This window comes from Corvus kubaryi, unplaced genomic scaffold (genome assembly GCF_017639235.1).
Source record: "Corvus kubaryi isolate FWS band 111438036 unplaced genomic scaffold, C.kubaryi_AGA036_p1.0 137, whole genome shotgun sequence".
Classification (NCBI taxonomy): domain Eukaryota; kingdom Metazoa; phylum Chordata; class Aves; order Passeriformes; family Corvidae; genus Corvus; species Corvus kubaryi.
This window is the reverse complement of record NW_024580671.1, coordinates 31,299,456-31,321,752: the sequence shown is the minus strand read 5'-3', so window position 1 is coordinate 31,321,752 and position 22,297 is coordinate 31,299,456. Positions and strand designations below refer to the sequence as shown.

The following is a 22,297-nucleotide window of genomic DNA, read 5'->3' as shown; positions in this document are numbered from 1 at the left end:
TCAGTTTGTGGTGGCAGAAAACTGATCACCAATGCTCTAAGTGCCATAATGCTGTCTGAAGATTCAGTCTTCATTATTAAAGTTAATAATTTTTTTTACTTTTCAAAATGGAGTGTTTAATTTTTGAATATTAAATCAAGGTTTTTTTTATCTGTTTGTGACTACTTGGGTTCTTCACTTGAACAATGGATGTAATAACTCATAGGAATGTTGTGAAGAATCATTAGTTCTTAGGTCAGAGCTCTTGGATGAAGAGGTTTTTTGGTTTGTCCTGTGTAGCCTTTAACTAAGAATCTGATTCCATTTGTCCTGCACCAACAAGAGCTTTCCATTTGTTTTGTGTTTTAATAGTGTTGCTTCCCTCTGCTTTTTCAAGCTGTGATGACAAATTTTCCATTATGTTTATTTCTCCTAGAGTGTAAATATAGAGAAGCTGCAGGGGACAACCATCAACATATCTACTGAGGATGGGCTGCTGAAAACTAAGTATCTCTATGCAGAATCAGCATCTCTCTCTTCAGAATCTGGTGATATTATGTTGGGAAGTGTTCATGGTAAGAAGGAAAATCTGTCACAAATTTAGCTGCTTTGAAGGTGTTCAGTAATGTTCGCAGTAACAAATGGACTAATGCAGTAGACTATCACTAAATCAGCTGCGCACAGAATATGAGTAGAACAGTTCTATCTCTGTTAGACAGTTGTTTTTTTGCCACCTAGCAGACTGTGTTTTGAAAACAAATTCATAAGCAGAGTTATTAATAGCAAAAAGTGTATATTACAGGAAAGAAATGTTACACATACTAAGAACATCAAAATATTTTAAAATTCAGCAATGAAAATGATACTAAAAGTCGTCAGGAGGCTTATCTTCCCCTCTCCCCATCCTTTATTTTCTTCATAGGAGAAGCAGCTCATATAATCTATTAAGAACTATTGTAGGAGACAGTTGTAATTAGAAGTTTTTATTAGAAATAGCCAGTGTGTTTGCTGGCACCTTATATTAAGAGTGATGACAGTTCCTGTTGTTAAAAGAAGTTCTTAGAACTTCTTAGCAGTCTCTAATCCATCTACCCTTTAGTGTCCTTCCCCTAGAACTAAAACTAATGAACTACAGAGTCTTTTATTTAAACAGCAGTTGAGGTTCAGGTCTGGTGTGGTTTTCTGACTTAAGAAAACTCCCACTGAATTCAAACTGTGCCGTAATACATTTGTGGTGATTTAACATTGAGTAAAACAAACTGGGGGATGTACAAAGAAGATTACTCATCTCAGTCAGAGTTCCAGATTTTCAGCTATATCCCTTAGAAAAAATTTGGTGCAATTTCTTAGCAATTTTATGTTGTCCTGTTGCTAGAGAATGCCTTTTTTTCTTCCTTGAAGGAGCAATTTCTCTGTCCATTTATGTTAAGTGTGAGAATGGTTTCTAAACCTGTTAGTTAAAGTTAATTTTAGCATCCAAAGACAGAAATAAGCTGCTTTTCCTCTTGTTCTTGTATTTTTCTAACATGTAGACTTGTATTATGTCTGGTGCTTCCATCTGATAAGATGTGCTGTTTCATTTTTTCTAATGTTATACAATATAATGATATTGTGGAGTGATCAATTTGTGAGCAGGTTCATGTCTCTGTGCACATCCAAGAGTTTATTTTTATTTTCTTGGTACAAAAATGAAATCATAACTGCTGTAGTTAATGACTTACTTCCTTCAGTAATGCCTGTTGTCATTAAGTTGAAGAACAATGTGAAAACAAATAGATTGTATCCAAATTATGCAGACATTTCTTACATTTCTTCAGGATTATTTTTATGACCTCTCTGCTAAATGGGTTTGGAACACCTAATGTTATTTTAGCTGTTTGTTTTAAAAAAATTTGCACATTAACATTTGCTTGGTAATTCTAGTCTATTTTTTTGATAAAAAAACCCCATTTTCTGTAAAATACCATGTTCCTCAATCATGTTTTAATAGTAAGAGCACAGGCTTTTAAAGTACACTTACAAACACATATTAGCAGACAAGATAACTCCTACTGTAAATTTCTGTTTCAAAAAAAAGGTTACTTTCACTTCTGGTTTTTACTCATGAGGTAGTTCAATTTTGATAGTTTTGTCTGTAAACACCTGGACAGATTGTTCTTGGCCAGCTAAAGTCATCATTTCCGTACAGCTGATGCTATAGCTGGCATCAAATCAGCACATCATGCACAAAACTAAGCTAGATTTCATTGCTTTTCCTCTGGGAAAATTGAAGCTAGTGCAGCACAGACTTTACAAACCTGTCTGAGACACATTGTGTGGTTGAAACTCAGGCTGTACACTCATGACACTGGTAGTGCTCAAACTTTCACAGTTGCTCATTTGCATGCTTCATGCTCCTGTGGCAAATGAGTAATGCATTGTTTTGAAGGAGTTGATTTTGGGTAATTTTCATCAGCATCTCTAACAGGCATTAGAGATGTCAGGTGCTCTTAAGCTTTTGAGTTGACACTTGAAAAAGAAATCTGATCCTGAGAAATTTCTTACAGTGAACCTTCTCTACAAAGGGGTACATGGGAAGAACAGGAAACCCCTCTTTGCAGCTGTCCCAAAGTCTTGAGTGGAGTTGCATTAATTATCAATTTCTTTTATAACTTTAGTTCAAATTTAGACTAGATATCAAATTCTTTCCCAACTAATGTTTAAAGTGGGCTCAGAGCAAGCTTGCTCATGGCCTTGTCTGGTTGAGCTTTGAATATTTTCAAGTCCAGAGATTGCATGACCTTTCCTGACATCGTGATCCAGTCCTGAATTATTCTTCTGGTGGGGAAAAAAACATTTTTTTAAAAGAAATCATAATTTCCATTATTACTTGTATCCATTATTGTTACTTCTTCCTTCTTGCTGCATCGCCATGAGAAGAATGTCTTTTTTTTCTATGCCCTTCCATTAGGTAGTTGAAGACCACAAGAAGACTCCTTCTCAGCCTTCTCCTTTTAAAGCAAAACAAAGATGCTCTCAGAGCGCCTGGAGCTTGGTCTGGGCCCCTAATCTTCTCAATACCCTTCTGTCCTTAAAGTATGCCAGTGTCTTTCTTGACTTGAAAGCACAAAATTGGACACAATATTCTAAATGCAATCTCACAGGAGGGCTTTACATGCTGTCTATACTCCTAATCATACAGCTCAGTGTGCAGTTGACTTTCTTTACTGACTCCCACTGGAGATGGTGTCCATCAAGATGCCCAGGTCCTTGCCTGCAAAGCTTCTTTGCAAGCAGCACTCAGCTTTTACTGCTTTACATCAGTAAAGCCTGTGCAGGACTTTATATTTGCACTTGACCTTTTATTATTCTGTCATAGTCTAGTAACAATTTAATTATCTGAGAGAATCATGCTGGAAAACATGGTTATTGAGGTTACTTTATGTATTTGCTAATACATATGTCACTAATGTGTATACAGGAAAGGGCAAACATACAACTGCCTTGTCAATGACTTGAATAACACAAAGAGTATCTGCCATCTTCCAAAGATAGTACAGTCCAATGCTTGAGCTTGGTATTCTATAATCCCTCCAGAAAGTATACCCCATGATATACCAGAGTGTGTTCCATACATTTCAGCTACATTTCTGGATTTCACTCATGTAGAGTGGAATTGTAACTTTGCATTTTAAATTCTCATCAGACTAAAGTACAGACATGTCTACAAAGAAATGAAAATAAAATTAATTTCTTAAGTGGTAAAAAGCTGCATAATGGTTTATTTTCCTTTTTGTATATCAAAAGAATCTTGCCCTGTTAAGAGCCTCCAAAAAAAAAAAAAAAAAAAAGAATATAAATAACACAGCATAAATTGTTGCCTTTATATCCCAAAAGCCATCTTTTGCCCTGGTCCTATACTACTGATCCTGATTACAAAATTGTAATTTGAAATTTTGCAATGTTCATGTAGAGGCAAAGCTTGTAGATGATAGAAAAGATGACTCTTTCTTCAGAAGCAACAAAACCCCAAAACACTAAGGCGCTGTTATCAATATTCTGTTAAAATTATTATATTTTGGATATCATAGTATTGCATTACAATGCTGGAGTCAGTTGGTTGTAATAAACTGGTAATTACCTCTAGTCAGGTCTTTCTCTCTTTGCCCTTGATGTGCCCAAGAAATACTTGCCTGACTTAAAAATCCTAAATGAAGTGTTGGCCTTCAGAGAACAGTTACATGACCAAAAATTCAGTTCTGTGCAGTCTGTAGCCAGTGCAGGACACAACACAGCAGGACAGTCCTTTCTGCTTCAAAAGCAGCTTTTGTTCTAGCTAGATGTTTGAAGTGAGCTTTCCACACCAATATATTGTCTTGATGTTGCACAGCATTGGTGGTTCTGCCATATAAGTATGTGGTTAAAAGGAATTTGATTTCTATATGTTGAATATTTTTCAAGGATCTACTTACCAAAACAGAAAAGACAGAGCAGGCCCAGGGGCTATATGCTGACAGAATATAATTACCTTTGGCTCCCTGGGAGCTGCCTGCTGACAAAACCCTAGGTCTTCTTGTAGGTTGTACCAAACTAAGTGTTAGCCATGATAAAATGGGGAAAAGGGTAGGATAATTGTAACATGCCTTTTAAAAACAGCAAGGAGTGAAGCCAAACATCTTTCATCAAGGTCATTGAAATATGCTTTTGTTTCTGCTCTGATTTTCAGAACCCCTAAGTATTTTGTTCAGTATGTGCTTGAAAAGATGAATTTAAGCTGTTGATGATAGGCTGCTTTTCTAGCTTTCAGCCCATGAACCACTAAGAAAAATACAGGTCATATACAGTGGAATGCATTCTGCCCTAATGGTTGTTTACTACTGTGTAGTTACACAAGATAGGGTAGAGCTTGATCCATTTGCAATTTTTAAAACCTCTTCTGAAAGACTTGAAAGTTATGACTACTGTGTATTACTAAACTGACTCAGTTACTGTGATCAGCCTTATTCTTCATTTGTCTTTCTCTTGGGAGGATGAGAGAATGGCAGGGATGATATATTGTGGTTTACTTTCTAATTTAAAGCATTTTTCATGAGACATTTACACATGGAACTGTAGAAGTTTCTACAGTTTAGTTAGAGACTGTTAGTAGTATAGATGGCTTTTCTGTTATGAGGTACATCTCCCCTCCTTCCAGATTCTCTTGATGTTATACATGAAAGGGAAGAATAAATACTTTGAAATTTTAAGGCTGGAACACCAGTGCCTGCTTAAAGTGATGCAAGTTCAGTAGAAGACCATTCTACATTTTGTGCCTTACACACTTTTGTTTGATGTTCTCTAGTTTGCCCAACGTACTCAGATTGAAGTCAATGGAAATGTTGACAAGAGGTTGTCATGCACATAAGTTTGGAGGGACTAGGAAATGTTCAGTGGGTCCAGGAAGTAGCCTATGAAGATAACACACAAGATTCCCTCCAGCAGAGATGGGGTATAGGTGTATAAAAGAGGAAAATAGAAACTGTTTATGTCATACATCCAATTGAACTTAAATCATCCATAGTGCTGTTGCAGCATCAGAGCAATTTAAAAAAATGCCCCAATAAAATAAGACAATGTTGTGTGTTAGCCTTCCACATGCCTCTCTGCATTTTTTTCTCCCTCAAATCCAGGTGGTGTCTTTGACTTTACTCAGTGTTTTTCTTGTCTGGAGTCACTTCATTATTACCCTCAAGTGTTAAGACTTTTGTTTGTAAAGCAACGCTATTAAAAATAAATAATATGTTTCAATAATATGGTTTTTAACATTTTTCCCCTTTTCATTATAGGTAACACCAACCTTCAGACCAAAACAGGAAGTATCACAGTAGGTAGGTTCTGCCTTCTCCCTCTCTCTCGTTCTTCCCTTTTCCTTTCTAAGAGCAAATATTCACAGGGGAAGTAAAAAGGAGGTGATTTCACACAGATGTTTTTGCCTCCTTTTCAGGAGTAGCACTGATAACTGTGGCTGAACAAGACCCCTTCCAAACTCAGCCTTTTGTGGTTGGGCAAGGCATGTGCTCTCACTTGATACCCAATAGCCTCTGGGCCTTGCACAAGTTAGGCTGAGTCTAGGTGTCACCTTTCAGATAAAGATGGGATAAAAGGACACGACAAAACACTAAGTGTACATCAAATGCAGTTGTGCCTTTAATGTAGTTCTCTATCTTATATTTATTGCTATCAATGATTAGCTATGCTTAATTTTTATATCAGGAAGCTAATAATTGATGTATTACTTATTTGGGGGGATGATGGGAAGGCTTGTGATAATTTCAGTTTTTTCAAACTATTATGCTTATAATTTTTCCTTCAGAAATGAAAATGGCTCATAAACCTTTTTTTTGGGAACCTGGGCATTTATACAACAGGATAACTCAGAGCTATCAATTATGGTATACCTTATATCAGTGCATTTTACAGCACACAAACACCAAAGGGAGAAATTCAAATTCTGATTATTGCTATGGCAGAAAATTGAAGTAACAGAATCATAGACAAGGCTCAGTGGTCTTTTGAATGTAGAAAGATTTCCTCAGGCCCAAATCTTGAAGACTTCTGCTAATGGTGTTAACTGTAGTCTCTCACTAAGCATCTTTCAGGGACAATCTCTAAGAATTGTTCAGGGACTGTTAACAACTCTTCTTATGTTTCTAAGAGCTCTGTGTTAACATTCCTGGAAAATGAATGCTAGACACATTCTTATGAGTTACTCATTAAACCACAGAATTAAATTTTTCTTGCTAGGCTGTTTTTCCTTCTCTTAAATAAACTTATAGGGTATGAAGAGTGGTTAAATAAAGGTTTCTTAATATAGGAGGTAGCTTTTTCCATCAACAGATGATGATTATTTTCCTTAATGAACCAGGTTCAGCTTAAACATTAAGACACAGTTGAAGAAACATTATTTTTCAGATTTCAATTCTGACAGCACTAGTTAGACTTCATCTTTTCCTAAAGAGCATTAAACATCCCTGGTATTTTTATGGATTTTTCTAAAGGTAAAAGACTTTTAAGATCCAGATGTTCAACTCTAAAAGTGTGAGAACACCTCCTGTTTGACCAGTTTGCTCAATGCCTTATCCCTTATTTCACCTGGAAGGGACCACCTACAGTGATCATCCAGTCCAACTGCTTGACCAAGAGGTGAAGTGTCTTGTTTAGTGGCTTTTATACACTAACAGGCTTGGGGCATGACCACCTCTTTGGGAAGCCTGGTCCAGTGTCTGACCACTCTCTCTGTAAGAAAATGCTTCCTTAAAAAAACCATTCCCATGCATCCTTTCACTGGACACCAGGGAGAAAAGCTCACCACCTCCTTGTGCCCTTCCCTTCCTCAGGAAGCTGCAGAGAGCTATGGGGTCACCCCCCAGTTTCCTTTTCTGCAGACGAGACAAGCCAGGTGGTTTGGTTGTTTGGGTTTTTTTTGCAACAGAGTAATTTATCAAAAAGAAACTATGGCCTTTACAACCAATGAATATAACTTAAAACTGGGGTAGGAAATAGATCATTAAGAGGTAAAAGGATAGTCTGGGTAACTTGGTTAGGAAAGGAATTGTTTTCATGAGAGATGTCTTTGCTTTGTGTGTTGCATCATTTGTTTTGCTAGGTCCCCCTGATGAGTATGGTCAGGACTGCTAAGGATTTTTCAGTAGTATGTGCAATTTAATGAACTCTAAACAATAAATAATAGTGAAGTCTATTTAGTGAATGTATTTCAGTTTCTTATGTTTTGGAACAATGAACTAAAACAAGAATATTTGGCTGTTTTCTATTAATAAGCAATACTAGATAGCTAGTTTAGCAGGAATTAAATCTTCATCACACTTTGAATATGTTGTAATTTTATGCTTTCTCCAGTCTAATCAAATCATGGTAAATATTTTGTGTTCCTCTTGAGATTGATTTTGTTACTGATTTTACCATGAACAAGGTCAGTCTTTAGGTGCTATTAGGAAAAGTATGGTTTTGCTTAGATTTAAGGAAAGATCACTTGTGTTTAATCCTTTATTTAGTGCTTGGCTGATAAAGTGAAGGGAGAAGTGATACTAACTGTTACCTTTGTAGGCCTTTCACTGATCTTTAATTATGCAGTCTTTCAAGTTATGTGTCTTAGGTCTTATTCTTCAAGCTCTGTTAATTTTTTATAAAACTTAACAAAGACTTTGCCAAGGACATCTTGCTTCACTGTGCCCTTTTTTTTCATCTTTTTTCTCTAGTACCAGTAAATTCTTAAATAGCTGAAGCTGCTCAAGAGTGACCATGTGTTCCATTTCCAGTAAAAGGCTTTGTCCTTGTTTTTCCCCTTGAAAAACCTGCAGAAAACTTTTCCCCTGTCAGTCCTTAGCAAACTCTGAATTCAAACTGTACTTTTTTTTCCTTATTTTTACCTTCAGTTATTTGCATTCATATCAGCTAACTGGGTATATATTTGAAAATAAATTGCCTTAGGTTTGTTCTGTCATAACCATAAAATATGTATTGTCTCCATTATTATTTGTTATGTATTTTGTCCTGTCAGCCTGTGCTTCTTAGTATAGGATAATCTTTCATTGTTGAAATATTTATTTATTTATTTATTTAGATTTGGGCACTTTTTTGTTCTATCACCTCAACTTTGGGCATGTTTTTAATCTGTTTTCATTTTTTTCCCCTTTATTTGCTAAGAGCTAGAGACACAAACTTAAAACAGCATCTTTATGGACTTTGCAGAAGTGATGAACAATTCCATGTTTCTTGGTATTCTTAATTGTGTCTACAGACTTGTATTTAATATCGTATCTGTAACATTCACGACACAAATCATATTCAGTTGTTTCCATAAAATATATTTCATGTTACTTCCGTAGGTCAAAGCATAACAGTTGTTTATTGTACAGTACTGTAGTGCCAGGTTTGGTGTTTGATTAGTGCTGCCAAGCTTCTTGGTGGTTTTGAAACTCTGCTGTAGTTTCTTCAGCCATGGGAAACTTTGTATTAGTGAGGTACTCCGGGAGTCAGAATCTGGCAAGCTGTCCTCCCAAAACAGTGTTCTTCAGTGGAAAAGTGTTCTATTCCCCTTGAGGTTATTTTTGTCTTCCCTGGTAAATTTGTGCCCTGGTGAGTCTGTCCTTACTGCCCTCCTCCTGCATCCTTCATTCATATTGATGCCTTCTGCAAAGAGAATCCAGTCTCTCACAAAATGAGAATTCTTTTTATTTTAATATATATTAATTGAAGATCTAGGAAAGAACACTGTTCAGTCTTGCAGATTCACAAAAGTTATCTTCCCACTGGGAAGAATCTCACAGGAGCTACTTTGGCGTTTGAGAAGTGGGAAGAGAAAGGCTTCTCTGGATAAAGGTTGTCCCTCTAAAGCACCATCAGCTGGTGGTTTGTGGACTGTTTGTAGTTGTTCTCCCTGGAGAGAGCTGCTGTTCTGTCACTGGAGACTCTTCTTTCTTCCTGCAACAGATAAAGGAACTTATTATATGTTCTGTTTAAAGCAGAAGAGTCAAAGGCTGGATGTTTCCTGTATCTGTTGCCAACAAAATCTCTGTCAGGATTATGTGAAGATTTGGTAATTGGCCATTACTAAATTTGATGAGGAATATCTGCAAAAACAGCTTTTGCATGAAAACCTCAAGTGATCACTATTTAAAATGTTCATAAAAAAGGTTGATGTATGTCAAATTTTCTAGTTCTAATGAGTTCAATTTTTTTACTATTATGAACAACCTTTTAAAAAGTCATCAGTTAAAACTGAGGTTTCATTTTCACTTACACAAGCAAAACTCTTCATTATTAATGAAGAGTTAATTTTTTTTTTCAGATTTTGAACAGACCTTCTTTAATTCAAAGTCTTGAGATGGCAGAAGCATTCACATCCAGTTCTAGTTATTAATGTTTTCTTTTTAGTCAAAGCCCTTCTCAGTTTCTCAAGTGACTAAGTATGGATTAGCTGCTTTTTTTTTAAATTACTTTCCCCTCCAAAGAAATCAGCTTTAGCTATAGAATAATGATCCTTTTCCATGTTTCTGCTGTTGTAAGCAATGCACTGATCTTTGGCATCTGTGCTTGAGATCTGTGATCAGAAAACCTCCGGATGAGTTTACTTAGAGCTAAAACTGTATGGCAAGCATAAAACATTAATATGAGACATCCTTGTTATGATTAATCTAGTTCATTCTCTCATTAGGCATTTACTTCTTAAAATGGGAAGTTTCATTAAGGTTTGATTTTATTGTTTTAGCTACTTATGACAGTTTGACTGTTGGGTTTTTTCTATGCATATGCAGTAACCAGTCTCTACCTCAGGATTTCTTGCCAATACTTTAATTTCTAGCATTGTCTCCAAAAATACCTTTCAGTAACTGCCTTTTGCTCGTGTACAAATGTAATTTTTTTATGCTCCTCTAGAGTTTCTTCATAATTTCTTTGCAATTTTTATTAGGTATAAGTCTGTTCAGTAGCTTGAAAGTAAACTATTTGGGATATTTTGAAAGTCTATGTATTTTAAAATGGAATACATTGAAAATAATTAAAGACTACTCAAGTGTACAATTAAAGCTTCTTCAAGACTTTCTATTTGTAAAAGCACTTCTTCACAAAGTTTTATGTTCATAAATTTCAGCTAATAAGGTATAAAATAAAATTTAGGCCTCTCTTTTTCAGGGCACAGAACAAATGCTGTTTTCCTGCTATATTAAACATTTGTTGATAATTCAGATGTAGTAAATCAGCATTTACAAAGCCTGTACTCAGTTATTTGTGTAACAAGATGTTTCAGTGAACAACTACTTGGTTTTTGTATGGGGCAGCTTTCCAGGGTAAAGTTCTCCCTGCACAGAGTCTGAGGAAATGAACTCTTTTGGAAATAAAAATAGATCTCAGTGTTCAAGTTTGGTGCTTGATCTTCACACAAAGATAAAGACATTCCTGTAGAAAGATGTGCAGTGCAGTTGAGGCCTTGTAGATGTAGAACAACTGCAGAGCTCCAGCCGTAGGATTGTGTGCCCCAATTCTGGACTGGGGAGATACGTTTTTTTCAGAAACTTGTTTTTTTAAGTAAAATCTGACATTCAGTAAATTATTATACTTCTGAAACACAGAAGAATTGACAAAAATGAGTTTGAGGTATAAAGAAAGTTCATGGCAAATGTTTCTTTTAAAAGAGTGAATGATACACAAGTTCTTTTATTTCCTTTTGTGTTTTAGATTCATCAGATGGAAGTCTAAAAGCTTCTACATATCATGGGACGATAGATGTTTATGTCAGTCAATTAAGAAAAGTGGATCTGAAATCCCAGAAAGGTTAGCAAACTAAATCAAATATTTTTTGTGGCAGATTTTGATGTAAAAGAAAAGGGGATAAGGGTTTGTTTTGGGTTTTTTATCTGTCTGTAAAAAATAGTTTGTGATTGTTGGTTATTTACATTTTCATTTTGCCTCATTATTGGAAGATGTCTGTAAATACTTAAAATACAATAAGCTCTGTAAGGGACAAGGATACTTAAGATGGATTACAAATGTTTGTGTTTATGAATGTTTTTCTTTTTTTTTTCCTGGCAATATACCCAGCAGAATTCTGCAGAGTTGACTAGGGTTACAGTGTTCCTTTGCTTTGAGCACAGTTTTCTCCATGATGCTGTATGTGCAGTGATAACTGACGCACATTTATTTTTCCTGTCTTCTGACTGAAATGTCCTACTATGAAAATTTGAAGGCAGAAAAGCAAAGATGGGAGAGCCTTACCCTACCACATTTCCTTCATTTTCTCACCTGCTTACTCACTAAAATCTTACTTCTTAGTTAAAAGCTCACACCTAAAGTTGAATTCATAGTTTTGCCATTCAGAAGATATGATACTGCACATTGCATAGCCCTGAGTACATCTTGTTAGTCCTAGTTTTGAAAAAAAACAACCCTGAAAAAACAAAATGCAGACAAACAAAATCCAAAACAAGCCAAAACACACTACAGCATTTTTATACTTGACTTTAATGTCATGTCAGGCACTTCAGGTGGTTTAAATGAACATGGTATTTGGTACACTTGTGTCTCCTGTGAGACAATGCCTGTACCCTGTTAAAATCTAACAGTTACTCAAAATGTGACTGATGGCGTCAATGCACTAAAATCATTTGTTCATCTTTCTGGACAATCTATTTTGGTTTCATTAGTGCAAAGAAATTTATTTTTTTATTATTTCTTGGTTATCTTTCGTATCACTTATTGCTAAGTTAATGTCTCTGAGATAGTAGCGAAGAGGAATGTATTTAATAAAAGCTAATTAATGTTATTTTCAAAATATTTTCTGACATCTCTTCTGGCAGCACAGCTTAGTACAGACAAAGTTGAAGTTCTGTTTCTGTTTACCCTGTAAATTCAGAATAACTGCTGACAGCTGCAGTGTAGAAAATGTCCCATTTGTGATAAATGAGCTGCATGTGTGTTGGTTTTTATGAGTCATCACTGAGCAACTCTCCAAAGAGGACCCAAAGATGAAGACCTTTTCCCTTTCTTATTCTAAGGCTTTTATGTATCCAGCAAAATGCAGGCCTAAATTATGCTGGAAGTTACTTGTTCATCAAAACTGTCACAGGCAAGTGATTCTACTGAGTCTAAGTTGCTTAGCTAGGGTTGCTTTCTGGTGCTGCTTAGCTGTTATTCTTACTATGTTCTTCTTCAGCTTTTGGGATGTATGTCAAGAAATTGTTTTATGTTTTCTAATGTGAGTGTTGAAATTGAGCAGAAACTGAGAAGCACATATAAGACTATTCTGAATTTTTCAGGTTTTTGATGTAATGTGTAGGACAGAGCTTCCAAACTGTGACTGAGTTATTACAAAGATGACTAATGTAGGCAGGTTGGGGGCCCAGTGTCTGCCTTTGGTCTAATGCAGAGAAGCACAGATTTAGGAAAAGCAGAAGTCAGAATTTCTGGGTTTAATGTCAAAGCAGAATTATTCAGGCCACCAATGCTGCAATTTTGCTTCTAGTTTACATTTTTAGTGATGCATAGTCTAAACTGGTTTGTCAGTTTTGAGACTGCATCTGTTGGAGGATGTGAACAGCTTACCCTGAGCAGTAAAGCAAAGATAGTTGCCAGCATTCACAGTATGTGAGTGGTGTCTTATCCTTCCAGAGGAGCAATCCTTTCATTGTGTGCCACACAGTGACTGGATTATTTGTCAACTATGATGCCCTGTCCTTGCTCAGGAATGTCAATATGTAACTAGAAGATAAATCTAAAGTCATAATAGTTGTGAGTTCTATTATGTTTGCTTCCTTGATCATTCCTGTAATAAGATCCTCTACCAAAATACATTGCTGGAAGTGTATGTCATTATTTATTTTCATGTCTGCAAAGGAAGTGCTGTGATACCATTTTCTACATGAGACATGCAGTGCCCTGTTTATGATAAATGAAGATACCTTCATTTATCCTTTCAGTAACCAAAAAAAAAGAGGTTACTGTGTCTGAAGACTTTTAAAAAATCCCAACCAAGCACAACCAAATGATTATTTGATTCAAGTTAGTGAAATAATGGCCTGTTTCATGCTTTGATCTCAGCGTTAAACTAACTAGCTTTCACTTAAATTTATACCAGGTTCAATCACAGTCAAGGTACCTGCATCTCTCAAAGCCTATTTAGAGCTGTCTGGAAGAAAAGTGGATGTGAGCTCAGAGATCCAGTTAAAAGAAACACAGAGTGCCTCCAAAGACGATCGCGTAACTCTAAGTGGTAAGGCTTACTAATCTTGGCTTCCAATAAATGTCTGTCTGGCCTAAGTCAAAGGCATCTACATTTCTTTATTAGTTTATTGCCCTTGGCATCTGCTTGTTTAATCTGCTTCATGTTCAGATGTTTGCTTGTGCTGTTGTACTCCCCGTGTTACTGGATGACTTTAAAATTTTATTTGGTCAATGACTTGTGAATGTAATCACTTCTTCTAACAAAAGTCTTAGAGCCAAATTCCTCCTTAGCATTAGTCCAGTGAATCTGTGGGAGATAATCCAGAGCAGAATTTGACTCATTGCTTTGTTGGCTTAGAAAGTCACACAGACTTTCCTAGGCAATCTATTATATTAAAAATATAATTAAAAAATTCTGTCTGTTTCTGAGTCAAAGGGGGAAGTAAAAGGGATATATGGCATATTTATAAATGTACAGTAGTGCAGAATAGGCTGAGAAATGATGGGTGGGAGATGAGCAGAAGAAGCTGGAGCTGGAGGAATAGAGTACATGGAAAGGTACCTGCAATTACTGGAAGCATTTTTGTAAGGCATTTAAAATTGAACTTACAATCCCAGGTCTTGCTGTTTCCTGCTTTAGAAAACAGTTACACAGTTCACTGTGTAGGGTGTGTATTTCTCTCCCCCACTCCAGATGTGGCTATCTAGAAGTTAAGGCTGTTGCTTTTACCAATTACACAGTTTGCTCTAGAGAAAACATTAACTGAAAGCTGGAGCCCTCAGACACATTATGTTTGAACGTGTTATGTCAGTGTGACCTGATGTGACAGCGGATTGGTTAAGGCTTTGAGTTTTGCTCTGGTTTTAAACCTAAGAAAATATGCACAAAAACTCTTTTCCTCCCCCATGTAAGATGGTAATCTCAAAGTCAGGGAACATTAGAAGTGTAATTACATAATTTTAGTACATAGCCTGCTTATATATCTCTTCCTGCCTAGGAACAGTAACTAGCACTTAAATTTACTAATGGTTATTAAATACAGTTTCTTTAAAAACCATAATTAGAAGTTCTCAGGCTAGACATCTGTGGAAGGACCCCAGATTCTAGCAAGACTCTGTGGAATGAATCACCTCAGCAGTAAAACAAGACTTCTTCTCAGTGAATGAGCACCACTGGCCAGTCAATCATCTTGCTGCTTTGGCAACATTAAAGATAAGAGCTGGTGTTTAAAATATACACAGCTGAATGACTTCTCTGGTTTCACAACCCAGTCAGTGTTTATGTAGGACAGTCATCACTGAAGCAGTACAATTTTTCAACCCACTGTTCTGTATGGAAATGATCTTGGCACTTGAGGCCAAAAGCAACCCTGATTTAGTAAACTCTGAAATATACACGTCCCAAAGGCACAGAAATGAACAAGAATTATGCAAAGGCAACAGCATTAGGCCAATGATTATCAGTTGTTTAAAGAAGTTAAGGTATTACGAAAAAGGGAAATGCTTCCTGCTTCTATTTCTCTTTACCTTATGGTGTATTCTTTCTGCAGGCAAAGCACTTGCCCCCCCCACTCTCAACAATCGCTTCCTCTTAAAGTTATATTTGGTAATTTTCATGTACAAGTAGATTCTGGAATAATTGAAAATAATTTAATACAATTTCTGTTTCCTGAGAACATTATTTACTGTTGAAGTTTCAGGTACAAAGTCCATAGCTGTCTTCCTGCTGCAAATGAAGAAATGTAAAATAGATGGTGAAGAGGGGCTTTGCCAAGTGGATAAAAGCTGTATCAGAAGAGCATGGCAGTTTGGGGTTTTTATGCTTTTGAGTTCAAAGATTAGTTTAAAAATAGATGATTTTTCAGAAAATCCAATTCTCCTGTGGATAACACAGGGAACTGTCTGCTTTTAGGAAGTTTTGCTTGCCTCTGGGAATATTTGAAGGTTTTAGAGAGAAGGCTGTCCAGTGGGAAGACAGGGCAGAGTTCTGTGACTTGGGTAAACATGCACTTAGTCTGTCACCTGCTCTAGGAAAGCCTTCTCTACTGCTTTAGAGCAGTTATCATGTATATCATCACCTGGCTGCATGGCCCCCACTTCCACACTGAGAGGGGAGTCAGTACACTGCAAGCCCACAAGCACTCACATCCAGGGTTTTGCCAGATAGCCAAGGAATAGAGTGGGATTTAGTGAAAGCAAGAAGATGGAAATCTGGGCTGAGTGCTCTACAGACAGAGGGATGAGAGTGTGAAAATTTGTTTTGCTCTTTTAGAAAAAGAAGGGACTTCCCTGCAAAACTGGGATAGTTGCTGACAAAGGGAGGGAACTAGAGAGCAGTGACAGGGAGTTTGTTCTTTGAAGTAATTTGCAAGGGCAAGGCATCTGTTTCCATTGGCATCAGTAGGTACTCTTAGAAGTAGTATGTATGGTATAATGAAATGTTACAAAAACAGAGTTCCTGCTAAGCACTGGTCCAGCTTCCATCTTTGGAAGTGTTTGGCTGTCTGCTGTTAGTAAATTGAGTAATTCCGGTAATTTCTGATTGTAATCTTGTCAAGGTGTTCTTTCTTTTCCCTGGCAAGTAGGGAAGCCCTTACTGCTCAATATCTGCCTTTTTCTTTTCTCCAGGTCTGTCTGTGTTCTTAAATTAGCTGGTTTAAGATGCGTGTGGAGGTAATTAGCTAGAGGTACTCTATGTGGTAAGAGGAAGAGTAGCAAGCTAAAAAGTGTTAAATATTTAAGCAGAAAAGAAACTTAGGAGACTGTTATGTCAAAGGGGTTACAAACATGTTGAAGGCCAAGGTTAAAGGTCATATAATTTTGATTTAGGTGCTTTTTAGGCCACTTTCCAATAAATTAGGTTCAAAGTATGAAGGTAGGCACAATGACCTGTGTAGTCCAAAGAGAAGCAATATTTAAATAATATCAGGAAACAGTAGTGTTACACCATTGAAAACAAACAGCGTATTAACATGATCCATAAAACTCAAAATAATCTTTTGGCTTTACATGGCATTAGTAATACTTTGCTGGAATGTGTCCAGTTTTGAGTACTGTACTTCAAAACTGTAGAATCTATAAAGGAGAACATATGATTAGAGTCCTAAAATCATGATTAACGAGAGAAGACTGAAAAGTTCTGGTTTTGTCTCAAAAGAGAAGACAAAGGGAAGAGAAGATACATTTTTCTAGTACATAAGTTGCTACAGAGAAAAAAGGAAATAAATTGTTCTGTCCCCTGGCAATAGGACTAGAAACTATGATTTGATACTATGGTAAAGAAAACTTAGCTAAATATCAAGGTAAATTTCCTTGTAGCCCTGGTCTGGGGAGGCAGGAGGAGCGTTGGTACTGCAGATTGTGAAGACCAGGTGATGTGAGCGTGTCAGACCAAATTCAGTGCTTCCTTCAGGAGGTTGTTTCAGCTCTGTTTTCTCTTGTCTCCAGTTGATGTGACCATCTGCTCCCACCCACTCCAAAGTAACAAAGGGAGGTTATCAGCCGTGTGGGTGGATGGGGACTAAATGAAATGCAGCCATTGGACACGCTTCAGCCACTTTGGCTGCCAACTTGTGTGTTGACAACTGTAAACTTGCTGGAAAAACTCTTGCAGTCATTCAGAGACTTTATTTGAATCCTTGTAGCTAATGGTATCAACTTCCAAACCTAATTGTCTGGAAAATAAACCATGTAAATCTCATCTGTGAGTGGTGCCAGGGACTTGCCTGATTTTGGATTTCTCCATCCCTGCCCCAGTTCTAGTGCCATGTGAACATGTGTCAACCTTTTATGTGATGCCGTCTGCTTGGTGCTGAGTGAACTTTTAACTTTGCAGTCACTTCATCTGGTTTGCAGCAGGTGTGTGAGTTTCCATGGTAAAAGTCCCACCGTGTCTCAGGTGCTCCTCAGAGGCTGTGGATGTTTGGCACTGTTATTGTGTCTCCCTCTTCTTGCCTTCTCAACTGGCAAACCTCTTCGTATTTTTCCGTCCTCATACAAAGAGCAAATGCTTTGGGAGTTACTGTCTTCTCCTAGGTGGAGACATACTTGCTCCCAATTGTCGTTAGCATGACAGCAATTGCAGCAGTTAACAGGTCTTTTAGGTTTTGGTACTAATCCCATCCTGTCTACAGCACAGGAGCTTTGCTAAGCCACCTGAGAGCAGTGTTCCTCTGAGCTATGCCTCTGGTGACCATGCAGGGAATAGGACTCTCCCATGTTAATTTATGCCTTCCCTCAGATGTCTGTACTTGGACATGGAGAGGAAATCCCCATTGTCTTGTCTAACTCCTTTTCTCCTGTGAAAATTTTCAAGTACACATTGTCTCTACCTTATGGGTTGATCCAGTATCCAATTATTCTTCTAATACTTCAGAACTTCTTAGATAGCCTTCCTCTTCCTGTGCCTCTGGAGAGTCAGCCTGTCCATAATTACCAGATTCCTTTGAAAAGATGGACATTGACACTACCGTCCTAGCTCTGACTTCTCAGGTTTCTCTTACTAACATGCTTCAAGTCTTCTCATCCTGCCTGGTTCTCCCAGTAGATTGTGGTAAGAAGCACCTTTCTCCTTGCAACAATCATTCACTCAGGCATGCACTGAAATATTATAACTTTCACATCTGCCTGATGTTCCCTGCTGGACCAAGGGGGATCTAGACAGATGTTTCCTACTATCAGGAATAACTTACTTCTCAGTGGTCCCTCATAGGAGTACTGGGAGAGCAGCCTATGGAATGCTGTAGCCTTCCCTTTAGGATTGCTTTAAATGCAGTGTGCAGGAGGGGGCTGACTGCATGTGTCTCCTATACCATGCTCAAAGCTTTATGGATGGATGTGTTTAAGAGTCTTCATTATGAGAAACTCTATTTTGTTTACTCCAAGGTAGTGTCTGTGTTTTTAGCTGCCTGGAGTTCAAGGGTTGAATACAAACACAGCTGAAGGGGCAGTGAATAACATGAGGCAAGCAACTTGCCTTTAAAAGGGAAATAACTGAAAGAGCTTGTATTACGTCAGTCTGCTGAAACTTCAGGTTTTATCTGAAGCTTACCAGCTGCGCAAGTGTAGAGCTTCTCCCACTGTGCAGCTGTCTTGGGTTTGTTGCAGTCAGCATTGCAGTTCTGATCCCAGGAGTAACACTATCTGCTGTCATGCCCCCTCCTCCCCCCCCCCCCGTTTTGTCTGTTCTCAAGGCACTTCAGAACTTTCCTTTTTTCTTAGAAGCAGTTTTTATTGACTTTTGGCCACTAGAATTGAGTGGGAAGAGCTTTGTTTTACAATGTCCTTCTACACACTGCCCTCTGTGAAGCCTTGATCCTTAAGCAGTATCTTAAAAAAAAAATAAACAAAGACCCAGGTTGTATCTGGAAAAGATTACATTCCTTTGAGTCAAATAGAAAGTTCATCCAACTTTTATTAAACATATTAGAGGAGATGCTATCCTAGAGATTTTTATTGGTTTCAGCTTGCATTCAACTCAAGCTGTTCACAGCCTTTTGATATATACCACAGTCCTAACACTACCAATGAACAACACTTAAAATATGATCTTCTTCTTGTGTTTTATGGTATGAAAATCAGGCTCTCAAGTTCTCCAGTCTCTAGGAAGACAAGTAAATGAACAGTCAGTACTTGACTGTGTAAAGTTTTACAAAGGTGTTACCTTCCTTTAGATACCACACGCTGGGGAGGAGAAAAAGACTCCAACCTTTTTCCTGGGCATTAAATTGAAAAGGTGGCCACACAACGTAATGGTGTGTCTGTCTTCTCCTGAACTCATGCTGCTGTCTTGACTGGTAGGTTTTGAAATTCATTTTTCCCCGCTTCATTCTCAATCCAGGAGGCTGTTTGCTTCTGTGATTTAATCAAGCTAGCAAAGTCTTCCTCAAAATCCGCTTGTGTTCTCACAGTATTCAAAGTACAAGCAGTGCGTACAGTTAAAACCCAAGCAGTCATCAAAAGGTCTCCATCTAAACCTTGTTGCTTGATTAGTGCCTCATACACAAAGCTATTTAAATGTCTTAAATATCTTTGAACCTGGTACTACTGACGGGCTTAATAACCTTAATATTTGTGTCACGGACAAATTTCCAGAAGAAGTATAAGGAACAAAACATTTCTGTACATTCTCTTAGAGCCGAGGTGAGATTAACCCTTTTATTGCTGTGAAGAGCTGAAAACCTGAGGGAAGAGAGAGAGGAGATGCTTAAAGCTGAAATTCTGTTGTGAAGCTATGATATAGCAGAGTATCCCGTTGTAATTTCATGAAGATATGGGGGGTGGAGTGTTCAACCCGTGAGCAAAAGCACCTGCGCTGAGATAGGCAGATGCTGACACAGCTGTAATTTCATGAGAAGTTTGGACAGGGAGAGATGGACCAGATGAGGACTTTTGCTCCAAACGGGAAAGGAGAAAACCTCAGTCCCTAGAGATGAACCTGATGAGGACTTTTGCTCCAAATGGGAAAGGAGAAAACCTCAGTTCCTAGAGATGGTCCCAGAGATAGTCCTAACGATGAAGATGATGAAGACCCTTTGCTCCCAGGGAAGGAGAAGGGCCTCTGTTTTTGTTTTTGAATGGCTCAACCTTAAAATTGTACCCCAAAAAACTTCAAGAGTGGACCCTCAAAAGCAGTTGCGGGAAAAGCTGCAAGTCGGGGGAAAGGACTCACACGCAGGCAGAGAGACTCCTCTTCCTGAATGGACTGAACAATATTTGGAAGTGGGCGGCTGTCTCGTTGTGATAATGTTTTCATAGCATGAGCAAGAAGAGACTTCTCTTTCTAAATGGACTGAACAAGGTTATTATGGAAGTGGTAAACAGACTGAACATCTTAAGGGTTGTCTTCTTACATTGTCAGTGGGAGAAGGGAGGAAGGTGGGGGGAGGAGGAGAGTTCTGAAGGTGGTATAATTTTTTTTTTCCCCTCTTTTAGGTCTGTTAATAAACTTCTTTATATTCTTTCAAGTTTGGTGCCTGCTTTGCATTTCTCCTAATTCTTATCTCACAGCAGATAAACAGTAATGAGTATTTTAGACCAAACCACTACAGACATCCCCATGGAGACACCTGAAGGCATGTTGTAGTCTGGTAGCAGGGGACACTGGAGTGACTCTGACACTGTTGGACTCCTGTGTATTTCTAAACCATACTTCAGCCTATTGTGAATTGCTGTGGGTTTGGCCCATAAACTTAAATAAATCCCTCCTAGAACTGCTAGAGCACTGAAAGGCTATTGAAAAGTTCTGGCACATAGGCCTGAGTTGTGGAAACCAGTGCAGTGATGTCAGTTGGAGTTTTGCCACTGTTTTTGCTGTGGCCAGAATTTAACTTCAGCTGTGTTGCAGAGCATGTTTGCAAATTTGGTTCACAATCTGCTTCCCTGCCATCCCTCTTGCTATTCCAGGCTCAAATTAGTTCTAAACTCAGAATTCACACAGTTAAATGAACACTAAAGTAATAATAAAGGATATTTTGTAAAGATAAACAAAAGTGAAGGTTGATCTTGTGATAAAGGCACTGATTTGGGACTTAAAAGATCCCAGTTTAATTCCCAATATGGACACAAAGCCTTTGTATAAAATTGGAAGGTCACTTATTCTCTCTTGGCCTCCGTTTCTTAGTCTCATTTTAAAATTAAGTTGAACTCTCTTCTTTGTTATACAGTGAGCTTTTCAGAGCATGACTTTGAATACTGAGTTTATGTGAAACATGTAAGAAGACAGATACCTCAGGGTTGTGGGGTTTTTTTTAGGCCACTATCATAAGGAAACAGTAATAGTAGCAACATGTGTGTCATCTGGAAAACCAGGTCTTACCATGTCTCTTTTCAGTGTTTACAATAACAATTAAAATATTTGAAATTACTTAGCCTGGTCAGTATCTCATGTAGAGGCATGGTTTAAGCAGAACTGGCAAATGAGCATCAGGCAGCCACTCACTCCCCACCACTGGGATGGGGGAGAGAAGCAGAATAGTAAAAGTGAGAAAATTCATGGGTTGGGATGAAGAGACTGAGATAAAGACAGCTTGATGGATAAAGCAAAAGCTGTGCACACAAGCAAAGCAAAACAAGGGATCCTTTCACTACTTCCCAGGGGAGGCAGGTGTTCAGCTGTCCCCAGGAAAGCAGGGCTGTATCTCATGTAGCAGGTATTGGATCAGAGAAGCACCATCACTCTGAAAGTCCCCTGCTCCTCCTTCTGCCGGCTCCAATGCTGAAGATGGTGCCATACAGTTCAGAATATCCCTTTGGTCACTTGGGGTCAGCTGTCCCACCTGTGTCCCCTCACACCTTATTCTGTGCCCCCAGCCTCCTTGCTGGCAGGGCAGTGTTAGAAGCATAAAAGGCCTTGATGCTGTAAAAGGGCCACTCACAAATAACAGATTTTATATATTGCCAACACCATTTTTAGCACAAACCTAAAACATGGTCCATACTAGCTACTATAAAAAAATTAGCCCTACCCCACAGAAAACCAGTACATGTAGGGTTTGTGTGGCCAGGTTTTGGTAGTGGGGGTGCTCTAGGGGTGGCTTCTGTGAGAAGCTGCCAGAAGCTTCCCTTATGTCCTACAGAGCCAGCGCCAGCCTGCTCCAAGATGGACCCACCACTGTCCGGTGCTGAG

General features: G+C 38.1%; 1 protein-coding gene across 1 annotated transcript in view; it reads left to right on the top strand.

Annotated features, from left to right (window-relative positions):
- Positions 1-22,297, top strand: part of FAM185A (family with sequence similarity 185 member A) — a 38,003-nt gene that overhangs the window by 14,359 nt on the left and 1,347 nt on the right. The window contains exons 4-7 of the mRNA XM_042018435.1: positions 416-554; positions 5,784-5,825; positions 11,191-11,286; positions 13,586-13,720. Of these exons, the coding sequence (XP_041874369.1) occupies positions 416-554; positions 5,784-5,825; positions 11,191-11,286; positions 13,586-13,720 (412 nt within the window). The remainder of the gene's footprint in view (positions 1-415; positions 555-5,783; positions 5,826-11,190; positions 11,287-13,585; positions 13,721-22,297) is intronic.